Genomic DNA, 18,821 nt, shown 5'->3' with positions numbered 1-18,821 from the left:
AGGTATTAGAGCCAAATAATTGACACATTGCTGTACAGAGAGCAATGGCATGGAAATAAAATGCCTGTATATATGTCAATTAATACATTTTTCTGTAATTTGTCATCTTCCTTGGATCTGAGGGCATAGCATAGGGGGTGCAGATATTGTAGTTGTGCCTGGGCCAACAACCACTCATAAGGAAATGTAAATACAGTGTGTAGGATTCCCATACTGTGACATCACTGTGAATTATTTTTGTATTATGATGCTGTACTTATTATCGCCGTGCTATGATGTCACTGTGATACTTGAACATAGCGAAATAACGACTAATGTGTATTATTAGTTCTGTGACATTACTGTGAAGATTATTCCCATACTGTGGCCATGGCTTTACGACATTAACTGGGACATTATTGTGGTTCTTATCCCTGTTCTTTAACATTACCCCTATTCTGTTCCAATATCATACACACTTCTATGCTGTAACATCAAAGTGCTTTTTATTCCAGTATTATCACTTATATAGTACTACATCACTGTATGCGCCATTCCTGCAGTGTGACTTTATAATGCTGTGACTTCCCTTTGGTTTTCACTTCAATAGTGTGGGGTTTGCATTTCTCTCTGAGTAAAACCCTTCACATTAATTAATGTTTCTCATTTGGGTGCATCTGAAATTGTGGTGCATTGCACCCAAATCTCTCACATCACATGGTAAATCTTTACCTCACAACTTAAACTCTGGGATAGAGGAAAGATGGAGTCTTTTGTCACTTGTTGTAGAGACTCCAGGAAGACACCAGAGGCCATATCAACCCTTTAAAAAATTTCTAGGTGCTAGTGTCTCCAGCAACCAAGATGTGACCCCATCTATAAGCACAGCCACGGCCATAACAACATGGCAACCATGGTGGTTGAGGTGAATCCATCTTTTAGTAATGAGGAAGACTGAGAAAGTGGCTCAGCAAGGATTGGATGAAAAAAAAAAAGATTTTTACACTTAGAAAAACAAAGTACTATTGGGGAGGTTTATTTGCAATTTCTGATTATGAAGGTGGCCTGCCATACAGACATTGCCGATCCCCATAGACAGCAGTATTTTGCTGAAAGAATTAACATGTTCATTATAAGGGCAGCTGGTGCTAGGACCACACGGACATTGACAGTCCCCATAGTTGGCAATGTATTCTGTGCAGTATTTTGTGAAAAGAATGAACATGTTCATTCACAGTTGGCCAGCACTTGGACCATGCGAAAATTGCTGTTCCTCATAGAGGGCAATGTATTCCTCTCAGTATTTTACCGAAAGACTAAACATTTTAATTACATGGGCAGCCAGTGCTAGGACCATGCGGACATTGCTGGTCCCCATAGATGGAGAGCTAGAATTTCCATGACAGACAGAGCATCCGCTGTGGAAACTTTGCAGTATGAATGGTGCTGCAGAATTCTATTGAACACATAAGCCCCAAAATAATGGCAACCAAAAAATAAATAAATAATAATTTTAAAAAAAATACACCACTTGGAGGAAATGTCAAAATTCTCAATTTTCCCACATGTTGCAGTAATTTCCAAAAAGGATTTTTATGTGGATTAAAATGATAAATCTTATGGCTTTGTAAACCTCCCCTAGGACATGCCCTCTTTTCTTAAACCCTAATGCAAATTATAGGGTCTGTAGGTTTCATTCTGAAATGCTTCAAAATCGTGCCGCACAACCCGAGAAAAAGGTGTGTGTTTAATGATAATACGCTTTCATCGTCTCCAATACTTCAGTGCAGAGATGTCACATTTTTTATTTCTGCATTATGACATCACTGGATTTATTATATCAGTGAAGTTACATCATTTAATCCAGTACCGTGACATCATTGTGTTTATTAACCCTGCGGTGCATTATCTTTGCTGTGTGAAATACTGACAGAATAGTATATTTATTCTGCAACATAACACGATATCAGGAAACTACTATGTATGCAGTTCTCTATTATATATTTGTAGATTCATCAAATATTAGTAGGCACCGATAAAGGATTATAAAGTATATTGGGTAATTAGATTGCTGCCATTTCTTTCCTATAACTCTTCTAGCTGGTAACTTTCATTCCTAACCATAATAGCAGTGTACCCCCTTAGGTATTCTTGAGCTGACAGCTGCTGATGTGAAAACATATTCTCATACCAGTCTGTGGACAGAAGTGACTTCCAGTGAGTGTGACATGGATCATTGGTTGCTTAGTGTATTCGTAGAATTGGCTTTTACCTCTATCATAGCTACATGCTCAAAGGAAAATACAGTTTAGAAACGTATTATATGTTCTAGACATTTTAGCAATACAAGACACAGTTATTATAGTCCTCATATATCCTAAAATGGTTATCCAGCATTTTCTTTTTATTTCTTCCCAAACTGCGCGATAAAAATAATAAATATAAACTTACCTACTGCCGCTTCCCCGATGCCACAGATATCAGTCTCTTGTCCTCTGTCCCCTGTCTTCTTCCTGATTTTTGCAGCCAGCAATTAGCTGAGCACAGTGTTATGTGTCTGACCCCAGAATGCGGAAGACTGGGAACAGAGGATATCGGCGGCATCGGGGAGTGGCGGATGGAAAGTTAAAGTTCATTATTGTTATTGCAGCAGCCTGGTAGAATGGGAAAACAAAACGCTGGATAACCCTTTTAATAAAAAGTATTTTCCCCACCACTATTTCTATTCTATTACATATGTGGTTTTCACATAAACGACTACCATAAGTAAAGGGGATGACACTATTGATCCCACGTCAGATGTTTCAAAAAATATGTCTTGAGGGCAAAGGAGCGGGACTTAGTATTGACCTTAAACTTCATTTTTCATTTTACTTTAAAACTTCTAAAACTCCCTCCTCTTCCAATGCCGCTGTGTAAATGAGCCTTTTGGGGCCAAAATAAAACAGTGAATATGTTAGGAAATCAGGGCACGTATTGTGCTTCGTTAATTGAGATGTATATTTGTTCTCTTGTAGAACCCCTTTAAGCAATTAGAATAGTAACCACCTACGACATATCCTTGATAGTTCTCACATCGTAAAACTTGGTCTTGAACTGGTTATATTCCCATATTCCCCTGTATCTTTACAATGCACAGCCTGTGCCTTTTTAGTTTTTGAGTCTTTATTTACCAACAGAGTATTTCTAACATCCATAAGATTGTATAAAATGAGCACTGTCTGCAGAGACATGATAGAAAAAAGTCTAATGTCTGCAATTACAGAGGTAATTATACAGGCACAGCCTTAAAAGTACACAAAACGCCAGTTGGGAAGTCAACAGTGAAAGGGAGTGAAATTGTATTCTAAAGATTAACTACAAAAAACACACATTATGGGAAAATCAATTTACATGAATTTGTATTCAGAATTGTACATCCGGACAGAAATTCTTGGAAATCAAAATAACAATTACTCTAAGAACAGGCCATCTCACAGCATGGACTCCGCATTTTCCCGGCATGTGCGTGAAGCGCAGTAGTGCTGGTTAACAGCCCTCTTTCATGTCAGGAAAAGGAAGAGACAGAGGTTAATCATCTAAGTTCAAGTGGATACAGCATTATTAATCTATGGTATATGCAGCTGAAGGGGAAGACGTTTTATAGAGGTAAGTATCTGCAGCATGTAATCTTTATCAGTTTGGAAGTAGAATATAGATATCTTAATTACAATCAATATTCAAGAAAATGACATACGTGCCAGATGGCAGGTGCAGAGTATTTGCCTTGCCCTATGTCCCAGTACTGTCCTACAACACTGTAGAATTCCCTCCCTCAGTCATCTTAAGATGTACAGTGCATACTAAAAGCCATCAGACTCTGTCACTTTTTTCACTTTTTTTTGTTATGTCGCGGCCTTGCTCAAAGATAAAAAAAAATCTAGTTCCCCCCCCCTTATTCTGCACTCAGTACGTAATAATGTAAATCTATCAATTATGCTCTATCCTTAGGATAGGGGGTACGTTTTTGTATCCCCCCAGTACTCCTTTAAGTTGTGTTATACTAAAACTTAAAATGAGTACACCTGAGGCAGGAATTTTAATATAATCACTTCCATACCTTCCACATGTACATGGACTGACTGGTGGCAGCATTTACACTAGACTGTGGATTGGCTGGTCGCTGGGTGTACATAACACTGGTCTGATCAGGGGTTACATCTACATACTGCAAGTCTTTGGACTGACTAGGGGCAATGTATACACAAGAATATGCACTGGGGGAAACTTATACACAAGACTGTGGAATGGCCTGCAGCCCTGCACAACCCCAATATTTTTCCTAGTTTACCTGTTTTCCTGCTCCATGATCATCCACAGCATAACATTTTTGCATGGTCAGTTAATCACTTGTCCTTATTTAAAGAGGTACTCCGGTGGAAAACAATTTTATTTTTTTAACTGGTGCCAGAAAGTTAAAGGAGTTATCCACCATAAGCTGATTTTAGTACGTAGCTGGCAGGCAGTAATGGGCATGCTTAGGAAAGATCTGCGCTTGTCTTGGGGCTAAATGGCTATGCTGTGAGATTACCATAACACTGTGGCTAGCTTTTTGTGAACTGGTATTTCCTGTTTTGGGTTGCTTTTTTTGACTACAAATCCCATAATTAAATTTTCCTCCCTCCCACATATCAGCCACCCCACCCATTGAAACATAAATGAGCTATATCCATTCAAAAGACCTGTGGTTTTCAATCAGGGTGCCTACAGCTGTTGCATTAGTTGCAGATTGATCTCTCTCCCATGAAGCGATCACTCCACCCATTGAAGCAGACAGGCTCCCTGTCATCAGCTGACTAGTGAGTCAGGTCTCGGCCGCATTGCAACCTGGGAAAAATCTGAGACAACAGTAATTTTGTATACTGATAAAAATAAATATCGGGGTGAAAATCACAGAAGAATTGTGAGAAAACCATCACACACAGGTACAGACACTATATTATGCTACACTAACTTTACAGCCCCTGTAGCATAGTCAAATAAAAAAAATTCCTAGAATTCCCCTTTAAACAGATTTGTAAATTACTTTTAAAAATATTAATCCTATCAGTACTTTTCAGCTGCTATATACTACAGAGGAAGTTCTTTTCATTTTAAATTTCCTTTCTGTGTGACCACAGTGCTCTCTGCTGCCACCTCTGTCCATGTCAAGAACTGTCCAGAGCAGGAGAGGTTTGCTATGGGAATTTGTTCTTGCTCTGGAAAGTTCCTGGCATGGACAGAGGTGTCAGCAAAGAACACTGTGGTCAGACAAAAAATAAATTTCAAATCTGTTTTACTTTCTGGCACCCATTGATTTAAAAAAAATAAAATAAAAAAAATAGTTTCCACCAGAGTATCCCTTTAACCCCTTAAGGACTCAGCCCATTTTGGCCTTAAGGAATTTAATTTTTACGTTTTCATTTTTTCCTCCTCGCCTTCTAAAAATCATAACTCTTTTATATTTTCATCCACAGACTAGTATGAGGGCTTGTTTTTTGCGCGACCAGTTGTACTTTGTAATGACATCACTCATTATATCATAAAATGTATGGCGCAACCAAAAAACACTATTTTTGTGGGGAAATTAAAACGAAAAACGCAATTTTGCTAATTTTGGAAGGTTTTGTTTTCACGCCGTACAATTTATGGTAAAAATGACATGTGTTCTTTATTCTGAGGGTCAATACGATTAAAATGATACCCATTATTATATACTTTTATATTATTGTTGCGCTTAAAAAAAATCACAAACTTTTTAACCAAATTAGTACGTTTATAATCCCTTTATTTTGATGACCTCTAACTTTTTTATTTTTCCGTATAAGCGGCGGTATGGGGGCTCATTTTTTGCGCCATGATCTGTACTTTTTTTTGATACCACATTTGCATATAAAAAACTTTTAATACATTTTTTATAATTTTTTTTTTTATAAAATGTATTAAAAAAGTAGGAATTTTGGACTTTTTTTTTTTTTTTTTCATTCACGCCGTTCACCGTACGGGATCATTAACATTTTATTTTAATAGTTCGGACATTTACGCACGCGGCGATACCAAATATGTCTATAAAAAATGTTTTTTACGCTTTTTGGGGGTAAAATAGGAAAAAACGGACGTTTTACTTTTTTATTGGGGGAGGGGATTTTTCACTTTTTTTTTACTTTTACTTTTACATTTTTTTACATTTTTTTTTACACTTGAATAGTCCCCATAGGGGACTATTCATAGCAATACCATGATTGCTAATACTGATCTGTTCTATGTATAGGACATAGAACAGATCAGTGTTTTCGGTCATCTTCTGCTCTGGTCTGCTCAATCACAGACCAGAGCAGGAGACGCCGGGAGCCGCACGGAGGAAGGAGAGGGGACCTCCGTGCGGCGTTATGAATGATCGGATCCCCGCAGCAGCGCTGCGGGCGATCCGATCGTTCATTTAAATCGCGAACTGCCGCAGATGCCGGGATCTGTATTGATCCCGGCACCTGAGGGGTTAATGGCGGATGCCCGCGAGATCGCGGGCGTCGCCCATTGCCGGCGGGTCCCTGGCTGCGATCAGCAGCCGGGATCAGCCGCGCATGACACGGGCATCGCTCCGATGCCCGCGGTTATGCTTAGGACGTAAATGTACGTCCTGGTGCGTTAAGTACCACCTCACCAGGACGTACATTTACGTCCTGCGTCCTTAAGGGGTTAAAGAGGTACTCCAGTGAAAAACTTTTTTTTTTTAAATCAACTGGTGCCAGAAAGTTAAACAGACTTGTAAATTACTTCTATTCAAAAATCTTAATCCTTCCGGTACTTATTAGCTGCTAAATACTACAGAGGAATTTTTTTTTTTTTTGGAACACAGAGCTCTCTGCTGACATCATGACCACAGTGCTCTCTGCTGAGAAAATCCCCATAGCAATTTTGGAGAAAATTACCTTGGATAGGGGATAAGTTATTTTTCACCAGACTACTACTACTACTACTACAGAGGGGCCTGCCCAAACTATATGGAAGCAACTATTAACAGAGGGGCCTACCCAAACTATATAGGGGGCTCCATATAGTTTGGGTAGGCCCCTTTGTTAATAGTTGCCCCCATAGTTGTGGTAGGCCCCTCTGTTAATAGTTGCCTCCATAGGTATAGCTAGAAACCACAGGGCCCCGATGCAAAAAATTACCTCGGGGCTCCCTACCCATCATCACTGCAGTATTTACTAGTGACTACAGCTCTAATGGGACAGTCAGGAGAACACACAATGATATCAGTGACCTGAGTGATGTCTTCTGACTGGAGTGATATCTTCTCTGTTATCTTTTCTTCTTTATCTGGTCCAGAGACCAGGTCTTCCTCCAGCTCCATCTACTCTGCAGAGTCTGACATCCAGACATCATTGGCTCCTCACTTTGTCAGCAGATCCTCATCCTCTGTATGAAGACAGTAATCATTATAACCCTGCCAGAAAGTGTACCCTAAATAAAATACTGCCCCACACTGTACCCTGAATATAATACTGCTATACACTGTACCCATTAAATATAATCCTGCCACACACTGTAACCTGAATATAATGCTGCCCCACACTGTATCTACTGAATATAATCCTGCCACACACTGTACCCTGAATATAATGCTGCCCCACACTGTACCCTGAATATAATGCTGCCACACACTGTATCCACTGAATATAATACTGCCACACACTGTATCCACTGAATATAATACTGCCACACACTGTACTCTCTGAATATAATACTGCTATATACTGTACCCACTAAATATAATCCTGCCACACTCTGTAACCTGAATATACTGCTGCCGCACACTGTATCCACTGAATATAATGCTGCCACACACTGTACCCTGAATATAATACTGCTATACACTGTACCCACTAAATATAATCCTGCCACACACTGTAACCTGAATATACTGCTGCCCCACACTGTATCTACTGAATAGAATACTGCCACACACTGTACCCTGAATATAATGCTGCCTTACACTGTTACCACTGAATAGAATACTGCCACACACTGTACCCTGAATATAATACTGCCACACACTGTATCCACTGAATATAAGTCTGCCACACATTGTATCCACTGAACATAATGCTGCCACACATGCATACACATCATATATATACATATACACCTCCTCTGTGTCCTCATCATTCCTCATCACCCCATAACCCCCCCCCCCCCCCCCCGCACCTCTCCTCATCACTACTATAACCGGGGGGGTTATGGGGGGGTGATGAGGAGAGGTGCGGGGGCACCTTTCCTCATCACCCCCATAACCCCCCCTGCACCTCTCATCACCTCCATAACCCCCTGGACCTCTCATCACCCCCCCTGCACCTCTCCTCATCACTCCCATAACCTCTCCACACTTCTTATCACCCCCTTAACGCCCTGCACCTCTTATCACCCCCTTAACCCCCCTGCACCTCTTATCACCCCCATAACCCCCCTGCACCTCTTATGACCCCCATAACACCCCCTCCCCCTGCACCTCTCATCACCCCCATAACACCTCTGCCCCTCTTAGGGCCCCCATAACACCCCCCCTGCACCTCTTATGACCCCCATAACCCCCTGCACCTCTTATGACCCCCATAACCCCAAGGCACCTCTTATCCCCCCCATAACACCCCCCTGCACCTCTAATCACCCCCATAACACCCCTGCACCTCTTATGACCCCCATAACACCCCTGCACGTCTTATCACCCCCATAAACCCCCCACCTCTCATCACCATTGTAGTCCCCTAACCACCATACCCCCCCTCCCCGCACCAGTTTACTTACCCTGTCGGGGATCGATGCAATGGCGTGGGGCTGCTGCTGCTCCTGTCACTGCACAGGAAGGATACTTTAGAACTCGTGGGGATGTAGGCAGGGACAGGTCAGGTGATTGGAGTAGACGTGCGTGCCTGCGCGGGGCACGTGACATCTCTACTCCCATCAGCCCCTGACCTGTCTGGCCCTGCTATGATTCGAACTATGAGGCCCGGTCATAGTCCTGGCGGGCACCCAGCGGTCAGTGAGTGACAGTCGCAGTCACTCACTGACAGGCCAATTAAAAAAAAAAGGTCCAGGGACCTCTGGGCCACCTGAAGCTCCCGGCCCCATACAGATGTATGTGTTGTACCCCTCTGATGGCGGCCCTGTTTTTACTAGAGGGAAAACATTTTCAGACTTGCAGGATTCCTCTCTATTTACTATTGGGAAAAGTCGGGAACATTTTCTGACCAGCTTTTTCTAGGTGGATATTTCCAGCCATTTACCCACAGGATTTTCTGTGAATTCAATAGTAAATCGGTCGGGTTGTGAAACCACGCCCCTTTTCGGGCCGACCAAGCCACCTTTGTGACAGACCATGCCCCCCTTTTCGGCTTTTCACAGTGCAATATTGGGTTTGTCTGATTTTCCAGGCGCACACTGGCGCAGACATGTCTCAAACACTCTGCGCCAAAATAACCAGACAAAAACTGGTGGTTTCAGCTTAGTAAATGAGGCCCAATATCTTTATTCTGTAGGTCCATATTGTTACAAGGATACCTAATTTATAAAGGTTTTATTTTATTTTACTACTTAAAAAAATTATAACTACATGTACCAAAATTAGTATGTGTAAAATTGTCATCCTCTGACCCCTATAACTTTTTTATTTTTCCATATACAGGCATGTATGAGGGCTCATTTTTGCGCCATGATCTGAAGTTTTTATCAGTACCAATGTTTGTTTTGATGGGACTTTTTCGTCACTTTTTATAAAAAATTTTAGGGTATACAGAGTTACCAAAAATACTCAATTTTGGACTTTTGATTTTTTTCACATGTATGCCATTGACCGTGCGGTTTAATTAACATTTATATTTTTATAGTTCGGACATTTACACACACGGCGATACCACATATGTTTATTTTTATTATGTCTACATATTTTTATATGGAATTTTGGAAAAGGGGGTGATTCAAACTTTTGATATGGAAGTATTAATGTTTCTTTTTAAACTTTTTATTCAACTTTGTTTATTTTTACACTTTTAGTCCAATTCAGTTTAGAAATCAGTAGATTCCTCATACAGATCAATGTCGTTCCATAGAACTCCATTGATCTGTGTGCTCTGTCCTTGATTGATAAAGCCTGGTAGAGCCGGAACAGGGACAGAATCAGAGGTAAGCCCTCTGGTTACCTCCATAATGGATCGCCCAGGCAAGATTGTATAGGATTCAGTTAAGCATACATAAGGGAGGAACTTTTTGGTATTATTCAGAAGCTAAAATCATTGCCAAAGAGGAGTCTGGACTAAGAGAAGATGTAAGTCAAACTGAGGCACAGTTTATGAATTCCCCCTCTGTAGAAAATAAACAGAACTGAATTTTGGCCCAAGAAAAACTGACTTACTACATTAACCAAAAAGCCAAGAGTATTCCTTACTGAGAAAAAAAAGGTTCTTGGAAGCAGGAACAACAAATACATGCCTAATGAGGATAATATATAAGATAATATATATTAACTATTAAAACTATTAAGTTAGAAAATTACAGTATATGCAATAATCCTAAAACTATAGTGGAGGAATTAACTTATTTTACATTTTTTTTTATTAAACCTATGCACCAGAAGTAAGACAGTCAGTGGATGAAATAGAAATAATTTTAAAAAGCAAATTCCAAAAATCCCAGTTTTAGATTAGAGTACCGTACTTGAAGGAGATTAAGAAAGCATTTGGATCCATCATTGTTATTCTACCTCTGAGAATGATGGACTACCCTTTGAGATTTCTCAGAAAGATAGTAAGTTGCTTCACCCCGTTGCTTCTCCCTTGTTGTGTAGGACTTTACTGTCTGTGCCAGAAGCAAAAATAATATTAATCTTGAAACAAGATAAGACCCCCCATTGGGATTGACTCGTATAAACCAATATGCCAATTGAATACCAACATCAAGTAATTTACCAGGATCCTTTTCATCAGACTCCAAAAAATTGTAATCCATTTAGTGCACAGCAATCAGAATGTTTAATACCCAGTTTGAGGACATGGATTTTTTTTTTTATAGGAGATCTTGAAGGCCTTCAGTATAGAATAACATTTTATAAAAATGGCCCAGGTATTGTACTCGAAGCCAAGAACTACTAAAGGATTCAATTGCTTAACATTGTCTGGATTTGATCTCTCACGCGCTATTCGACATGGCTGTCACCTATTCCACTCTTCTCCCTGAAAATTCAGCCATTGGCTATACTGTTAAGATCTGACACCCTTATTGGGGGTTTTGGGGTCAGGGGAAGCAGAGACAAAGTGTACGCAGACAATGGGCCTTATTTACAAAAATTTTCCTGACATGTTTTGGGCTTTTTTTGAGAACAAATTGTCTTGCAACACGTTTGCGCCATGTCACAGACACCATGTGACAGATTGCGCCAGAGTTTACCACACTTTGCCAGTTAGACCGACTTTAACCCCTAAAAACCTAAAAAGGGGTGTGACTATATCATTTTTACACATATCAACATATTTACTAAACTAACCGACAAATAATAGTCAGTTTTGAACATCAAAAAATTCACCAGGTAAAAGTTGGTCAGAAAATCAATTTCCGAGTCGTAAAAATTTCCAAGATGGTCGGGATTATCTGTGCCACCCTCAAGCAAGGGGGAATAATGCTGATTTAACATTTTAAAAATGTTAATATAGCATAGTTAAAACGCACCTTAATTTTGGTTAACAGTGTTGTTATTTGTCACTGGTCCTCCACAACAAGGGTTTTCTTTGTAAAAATGTTTAGTTTTTTTTGGAGGATGGGTGATTATGCCACTCTTGGTCCTTCAGTCTGATAAATAAGTGATCATTTAAGTTATTTAAATTTCATGGCAGCAGAAGATGAAAAACTCTGCGATGCAGACACAGAGGGCTGGATGGAAGGTGCCAGAATAGTGTCCTCCTCCTGTGGAAAGTGAGCTTGCAGAAAGGCCTAGAACACCTTAGATATTTCTTGCTTACAGTAGCCCATAGTTTTTTCACACGAGTGTGGCAACGCATTGAGAACTGGCAGAGAAACTTCCTGACGAGTGTATTACAGTATAGTTTTTCAGGGTTAGCTATTAATTGGGCTAAGTCAATTCTACTTCCCTTGGACTGTAGAAAAGAGTTTTATTGTTCAATTGTGAGAATATTTAAGTATCTTGGAATTAAGATTTCAAGTAATCTTTGGATTTTCATAATTAACTCTCTGTTGGTAACTCTGTTGTTAGAATATGAATAATCTGGGATAGATTGCCAATCTCAAAAGCAGACAAAATTATCTTCATAAAGGGATTTTTTTTTGTCTAATGTCTAGTGGATTAAGGAGGTAGTATTTAGAAGGATTATATCTGTATTCAAATTCCTTATTTGTTGCTAAAACAAAATTAGATTATTGATTTTAAATATGAAGAGTGGCTGGTCATTTCCAATATTAGAAGGTACTAGCCAGTAGTCAAGGGAATGTTTTTTTTAAAATTATTTTAGATTTAACTCTCCAGGTCAATATCAACATCTTTCAATTGGAAAAAATTCTACATTAACCACTTAACAACATAGGAAGTAAATGTACGTCCTGTTGCCTTGGTACTTGATGCACCAGGATGTACATATACATCCTATACATGACATGAGCACCAGAATGGTGCTCTCTACATGCACAGCAAGTCCTGGCTGCTATCCGCAGCCAGGGACCTGCAGGTAATGGCGGACATCAGTGATCGCACTGATATCCACCATTACCTGCTCAGTTTCCGTGATCAATACTCATTACGGCATCTGCGGCAATGCAGCACTTTGAATGGATGATCATCTAAGATGGCAGATGGAGGTCCTCTCACCTGCCTCTGTCCGTTCTCCCGTTGTCTTCTTATCTGGTCTGATTCCAGCAGACCAGAGAAGTAGATCTTCGATAACACTAATCAGTGCTATGCATATGCATAGCATTGATCAGTATCTGCAATCTAAAGATTGATTGCAAAAAATAATCAACAGTGGGGACATAAAAAGTGTAAAAAAAATAGTTAAAATTAGCGTTAATATAATGTGAAAAAAAACTCACCAATAAAGAATTAAATGGCCCCATTTTCCCATTTTGCCCCAAAAAGCATTAAAAAAATGTATAAACATATTTGGTATTGCCACATGGGTAAATGTCTAAGTTATCAAAATATGATGATAATGATCCAGTTTGGTGAATGGTGTAAACGTTTCAAAAAAAGTCCAAAATTGCTGCTTTTTTGTCACATCATATTCCAGAAAAATTTATAAATAACGAATAAAAAGTCACATGTATGCAAAAGTGGTACTGGTAAAAACTATAGATCACGGCTCAGAAAAAATTATCCCTCATACAGCCTCATATACGGAAAAATTTGAAAGTTAAAGGTGGTCAAAATAGGGCAATTTTAAACCTTATTTTGTAAAAAAAAAAAAGTATTTTAAAAAGCAGTACAATAATAGAAAAGTATCTAACCATAGGTATAATTTTTATCGTATTAACTCACAGAATAAAGAAAATGTGTAATTTTTACCGTAAAGTGTACGGTGTGATAACAAATCCTTCCAAAATTTGCAGGTTTTCTTTTCAATTTCCTCACACAAATAATATTTTTTTTAGTTTTCCATATATTTTATGGTAAAATAAATGGTGTCCTTACATAGCTCCCTGCCCAGGGGCCTGCCGGGGTACACTTTCTAACTTCAAATCCTCACCATCTCTGGGGGCAGAAACGTCTCCGGGGATGGTTAGGAAGAAGATTATTTTTACCAAATATAACGTGTTGCAGTTATCACCCCTGCAGTGATAGTACATATATGTCCACTTTGTTGATATTACATTTGCTAAAGAATATTTTATACTGTGTGTATGGTCCATTAATTCAGGGGCTGTACAGGCTATGGCAAGGGCTATAGTAAAATTAGCTATTGCAAACTGCTTATCTTCCCTCCCCACACTGATATTTGCCAGACTCACCCTTTATACCTCTATAAGAAAAGTGAATATTTTTTTTGGCCACAGTGAATGATGATCTTGTTTTCTAGCAGAGATATACAAAATCATTCATGTAGGATCAGAGTCAGAACAAGCTAAAAGTGCCCAGCAGGGATGTATCGCTAATGTACTTCATCATCTAATGAAACCTTCTTAATTAGGAGACAGCTAACTAGAGCATCATTGCCGCTCCCTCTCTCTGTGCTCCTCGTACAAATCCCCAGCATGGATTTCACTTGGTTTTGTAGGCTATTGCCGGAAGCTACATTAGAAAACGTCATTTAACCCTACCCTTATTCAGCAACAAGGTTAAATCTACTTAATATTAATATAACTAACTGTAAAATGCATGATATAGTATATGTGTAAATATATATATATATATATATTATTCATTTACATCTAAGGGGTAAGCAAGAAGAGAAAGGCTCCTCTACTGTTTTTGCTAACTAATAGAGGGGTTGGGATGATGCAATCTTGGCTAACTCCTTTTCTCCATGGTGGGTAAGAAGACCAAATGTCATGCACAGCCAGCGGCAATAAATATATAGAGTGTCTCCCCAGCTAATTCCTGTCATGTTGAATGGTGCACTACTTTGAAAGGAGTGACAAAAGTGGATGCACCATGGCAGAAGCCCCTATATTGTGAACTAACAAGGTGTAAATGTTTGCTACTGTCTTAACATCTGTGCATTGCGTAGGGGAGTCTCTTTACTTTGTGTGTAATAAACCTTTTGTGGTATGTAACATGCAATATACTGTACAGTAGCAGCAAAGCTATATTTGCATTATTAGTTTGTTATTACAATATATTGTGCAATTTTCTATCTGACATTATGATATAAATATATGCAAATGACGCAGGTAAAGTGTAGGTTGGATGCTGACAGCCCCTCTCTAGACAATTTTAGGGTCTATGAAAAGGGACCCTCACTTGGATCTTCTCTCCATAAATCAGAGCGAAGAAAAGCTCTGCCCTGGCAGATTCAATGCAAATACGGTATATATTTATATTTCACCATTCATGTCAAAGGGCACCATATTATCCTACACTGCTGGTCTGTGCAAGACAATGAATGGTCACATGGAGCTTCCACAGATAAAAGAAGCTTATAACTGTGGGTTAGACTGGAGTGTCGGTTAGGTTTTTTTCTTCAGTGTACTCGTCTTTTTTTTCCTTGTGATTTACTAATCTGTCGCCCAATTTCCTTTTCTTTCTGTCGCAGGTTTTTTTTCTGTCGCACAAAATGTATTCTGTGCGACAGAAAAAAGTCTCTGCAAATTCTGACTACTTTAGTGCTTGTACTACTACCCCCATCATGGAACAGGGTCTGTTCCATGTTGGGGGTTGTAGTACAGGGTCTGAGGGATTGATCGCACCGGGTCTCACTTCTGAGACCCGATCCGATCAGATGTTATTAAGCAGGGGAGCGGGCGGCATGTTCCGATCCCCTGCAATGTACTGTAAACTTTCATTTTTAAATTCCCCACCAGTCCACCAGGAGCCCTGAATGGCCGGGACCGAGGAGCCAATCAGGGCTCCTGGCAGAGTTTTAATATAGAGGCGCTGTATCGGCACCTGTATATATAGATGCTGTGAGGGTCAGACATATATCCATATGTCTGACCCCTACCGCGCATCTATATATACAGGTGCCGGCTCACTGCTATGAATGACAAGTAAAGCAGTGCAGGGAGCGGAGGCTCACTGCTGCTGCCAATAACTTACTTGTCATTCATAGCGGTGAGCCGGCATTTGTATATGTATGCTGTGAGGGTCAGACATATATCCATATGTCTGACCCCCACAGCATGATATGCAGCTGCTGCCCACTATGAATGACAAACTCTTAGCAGCGAGAGCGGGCAGCAGCCCTCCGCTCCCCCGCTAATAGAGTTTTCATTCACTGGCAGCCAGGGGAGGGAGAAGATTAATATGCTCAGCTTGGGGGGGCAGTATATATATATATAAATATGCGCAGCGGGGGTCAGTATATGTGCAGCGGGGGTCAGTATAGATATATAATAGCGCTGGGGGGGGGCAGTACATTTATTCAAGCGCAGCGGGCACTAAGTTTGATATAGCGCAGCAGGGGGAAAGATATATAGAAACACTGGAGGGGCCAGATATATACCCCCCCCAGCGATTCTATACATCTTTGCCCACCACAGCGCTTCTATATTAAAACTCTGCCAGGAGCCCTGATTGGCTCCTCGGTCCCGGCCATTCAGAGCTTCTGGTGGGGAATTTAAAAATGAAAGTTTACAGTACATTGCAGGGGATCGGAACATGCCGCCCGCTCCCCTGCTTAATAACATCTGATCGGATCGGGTCTCAGAAGTGAGACCCAGCGATCAATCCCTCAGCCCCTCTACTACTACCCCCAACATGGAACAGACCCTGTTCCATGCTGCGGGTAGCAGGATTTACTCCGTTTTGAGTAATTTCCCGACAGCTCTGAGCTGTCGGATTTCTGTGAAGCAAAACTCACAGGTTTTCCTGTGAGTTTTCTTCACACTCGGAGGGTTTTTTCTCTTTTTGTCGGGAACACGCCCCTTTTGTCGGGAAAAACGCCCCTTTTGTAGGTTTTTTTTTCACTCTGAGTGATTTTGATCTTGTCGGGTTGTGCGCCAGATTCTGGCGCAAATTCTGGCGCAGATAGAATTCTGGCGCAAAACCCGACAAAAAGTGTTGGGATCCTGTTAGTAAATGAGGGCCTATGAGTTTATTGCTGAGACACAAAGGACAACCCTCTAAAATGTCAAATTCATTCACTACAACTAGTTCATCTGTTCCCACCTTGGCCCTTGTAAAAAAAAATTTAAGCATAGAAACCACAGGCTGACTGATTCTGACAAATTCTGATTTGTAATATAAGAGACAGAACTGTGCTTTTTCAGGGTCTTATGTTTTTGAGAGGTGGTTGCTTTTTCGATTATTCTTAACCATTTATCCTATTGATGTTATAAAGTCAACTTAAGAACTTAAAGGGTTATGCCGGGCAAAAGCATTTTATCCCCTAGCCAAAGCATAGGGGATAAGATGTCTGATCGCAGGGGGCCCGCTGCTGGGACCCCCCACGATCTCCCTGCAGCACCCACATTCTATGCGGGTGCTGAATCTCCAGTTTCGGAAACCTCCTCTATGGGAGGGGGCGTGACGTCATGTCTCCAGTCCCGGAAACCCGGAGGTTTCCGAAACTAGAGACGCAGTCCCCACATAGAATGCGGGTGCTGCAGGGAGATTGCGGGGGGTCCCAGTGTCGGGCCCCCCGCGATCAGACATTGTGGTTGTGGCCATCAACTGTACCTGCACTGTGAACTGTAGACTGTTTAGGTGTGAGGTGGAGGTTTCTATATAATCTTTTGGTTCATGTGAATAATGGGTAAAAAAATGTACGTAAAAGTACTGTATTTTTCTGAATAATAAATTATATTTATCTCTTGCATCAGCCAGCACATTAAATGTGGAACCTTGCTATATTACACGTATATGGTGTTTATATGCATAGTCTGCTGAGAGTTACATTGTTAAGGTAATTGCTGTGAAAAGTGTTCTCCAAGGTTAATAATGTTCATAATGGAACATGTTCTTACATTTTCTGCTGTCATTTTATTAGTAATTTATACCTATTATCTATTTATCTTTTTTGTCTTTCAGAGATATTCAAGGCAGTGGAGAACAAGGTGGCAAAAGCAGTCGATCCAAAGTGGCTTCTCGATTTCCGAAATTATCTCGGAGTCACCAGAGAGAGTCGCGGAACCCTGAACCTCAGAGTGGAGACCTCTGATCGCTTTGTTCTATGCTCATCCCTAACAATAAATGGGAGACTAAAAACTGAACTCAGTAAATCAGCTCCTGACTAGATAGAAATAGGTCATATTATCATGTCTGGAATCTTCTAGAACAGGATCCCCACCTCTTTTGAACAAATCATCAGATTCTAGATTCTTTCTGTGACTCATGCAATGACCATTACTTCTCGGTTTCACTTTATCTTGCACATTGCTGACTAATGTTACAGGGTCACCTGACGCATGCTAAGTATAATCGGTTCCCGATTTTTCCGTCTTTACATCATGATGGAAACACACTTATGACAAATGGTCTGTATCAAAGGATCATTGTTAAAGGAGAACTCCGGAATATAAAAATTGTCGCCCATACTGCCAGCAGTAAAAAAATAAAGATGTACATACCTTCCTCCGCTCCCCCGGGGCCTCCGGTAACAGGCTCCGGTCTCCGCTGCGATCCACTTCCTGGTTGCCGGTGGTCGGATGAATCATACTGCGCTTGGCCAATCACCAGCCGCAGCGAAGTCAGACTCGGCCGGCGATAGGCTGAGCGGCAGCGTGAAAATGCTTAATGACACAAAATTCTTCACTACACCGGCACCTGCGGCCAGGGCCGAAAACGTCACACTGCCACTCAGCCTATCGCCGGCCGAGTCTGACTTCGCTGCGGCTGGTGATTGGCTGAGCGCAGTATGATTCATCACCACCGGCAACCAGGAAGTGGATCGCGGCGTAGGCCGGAGCCGGTTACTGAAGGCCCCGGGGGAGCGATGGAAGGTATGTACTTCTTTATTTTTTTTACTGCCGGCACTATGGGGGACAATTTTTATGTTCTGGAGTTCTCCTTTAAGCATTATTCTAGCCTGATAGATATTGGTAAGTTATTCTGCTGATAAAACCTTTCTATGAACAGACATACCCATGGATCTCTAAGACTGGGTTCACACCACGTTTTTGCAATGCAGTTCCCGTATACATTTTCAATTTGAAAACCGTATGGAACCGTA

General features: G+C 40.7%; 1 protein-coding gene across 3 annotated transcripts in view; it reads left to right on the top strand.

Annotated features, from left to right (window-relative positions):
* Positions 1-18,191, top strand: part of SNX29 (sorting nexin 29) — an 819,108-nt gene extending 800,917 nt beyond the window's left edge. For all 3 annotated transcript variants that reach the window (XM_056534825.1, XM_056534821.1, XM_056534824.1), the window contains one exon: positions 17,681-18,191. In XM_056534825.1, coding sequence (XP_056390800.1) covers positions 17,681-17,810 — 130 coding nt within the window. In that variant the 3' untranslated portion in view covers positions 17,811-18,191. The remainder of the gene's footprint in view (positions 1-17,680) is intronic.
* The last annotated feature ends 630 nt before the right edge of the window (positions 18,192-18,821 follow it).

Source organism: Hyla sarda, chromosome 8 (genome assembly GCF_029499605.1).
Source record: "Hyla sarda isolate aHylSar1 chromosome 8, aHylSar1.hap1, whole genome shotgun sequence".
Lineage (NCBI taxonomy): Eukaryota > Metazoa > Chordata > Amphibia > Anura > Hylidae > Hyla > Hyla sarda.
Note: the sequence above shows the minus strand (reverse complement) of the source record. Positions and strands in the feature narration are given on the sequence as shown.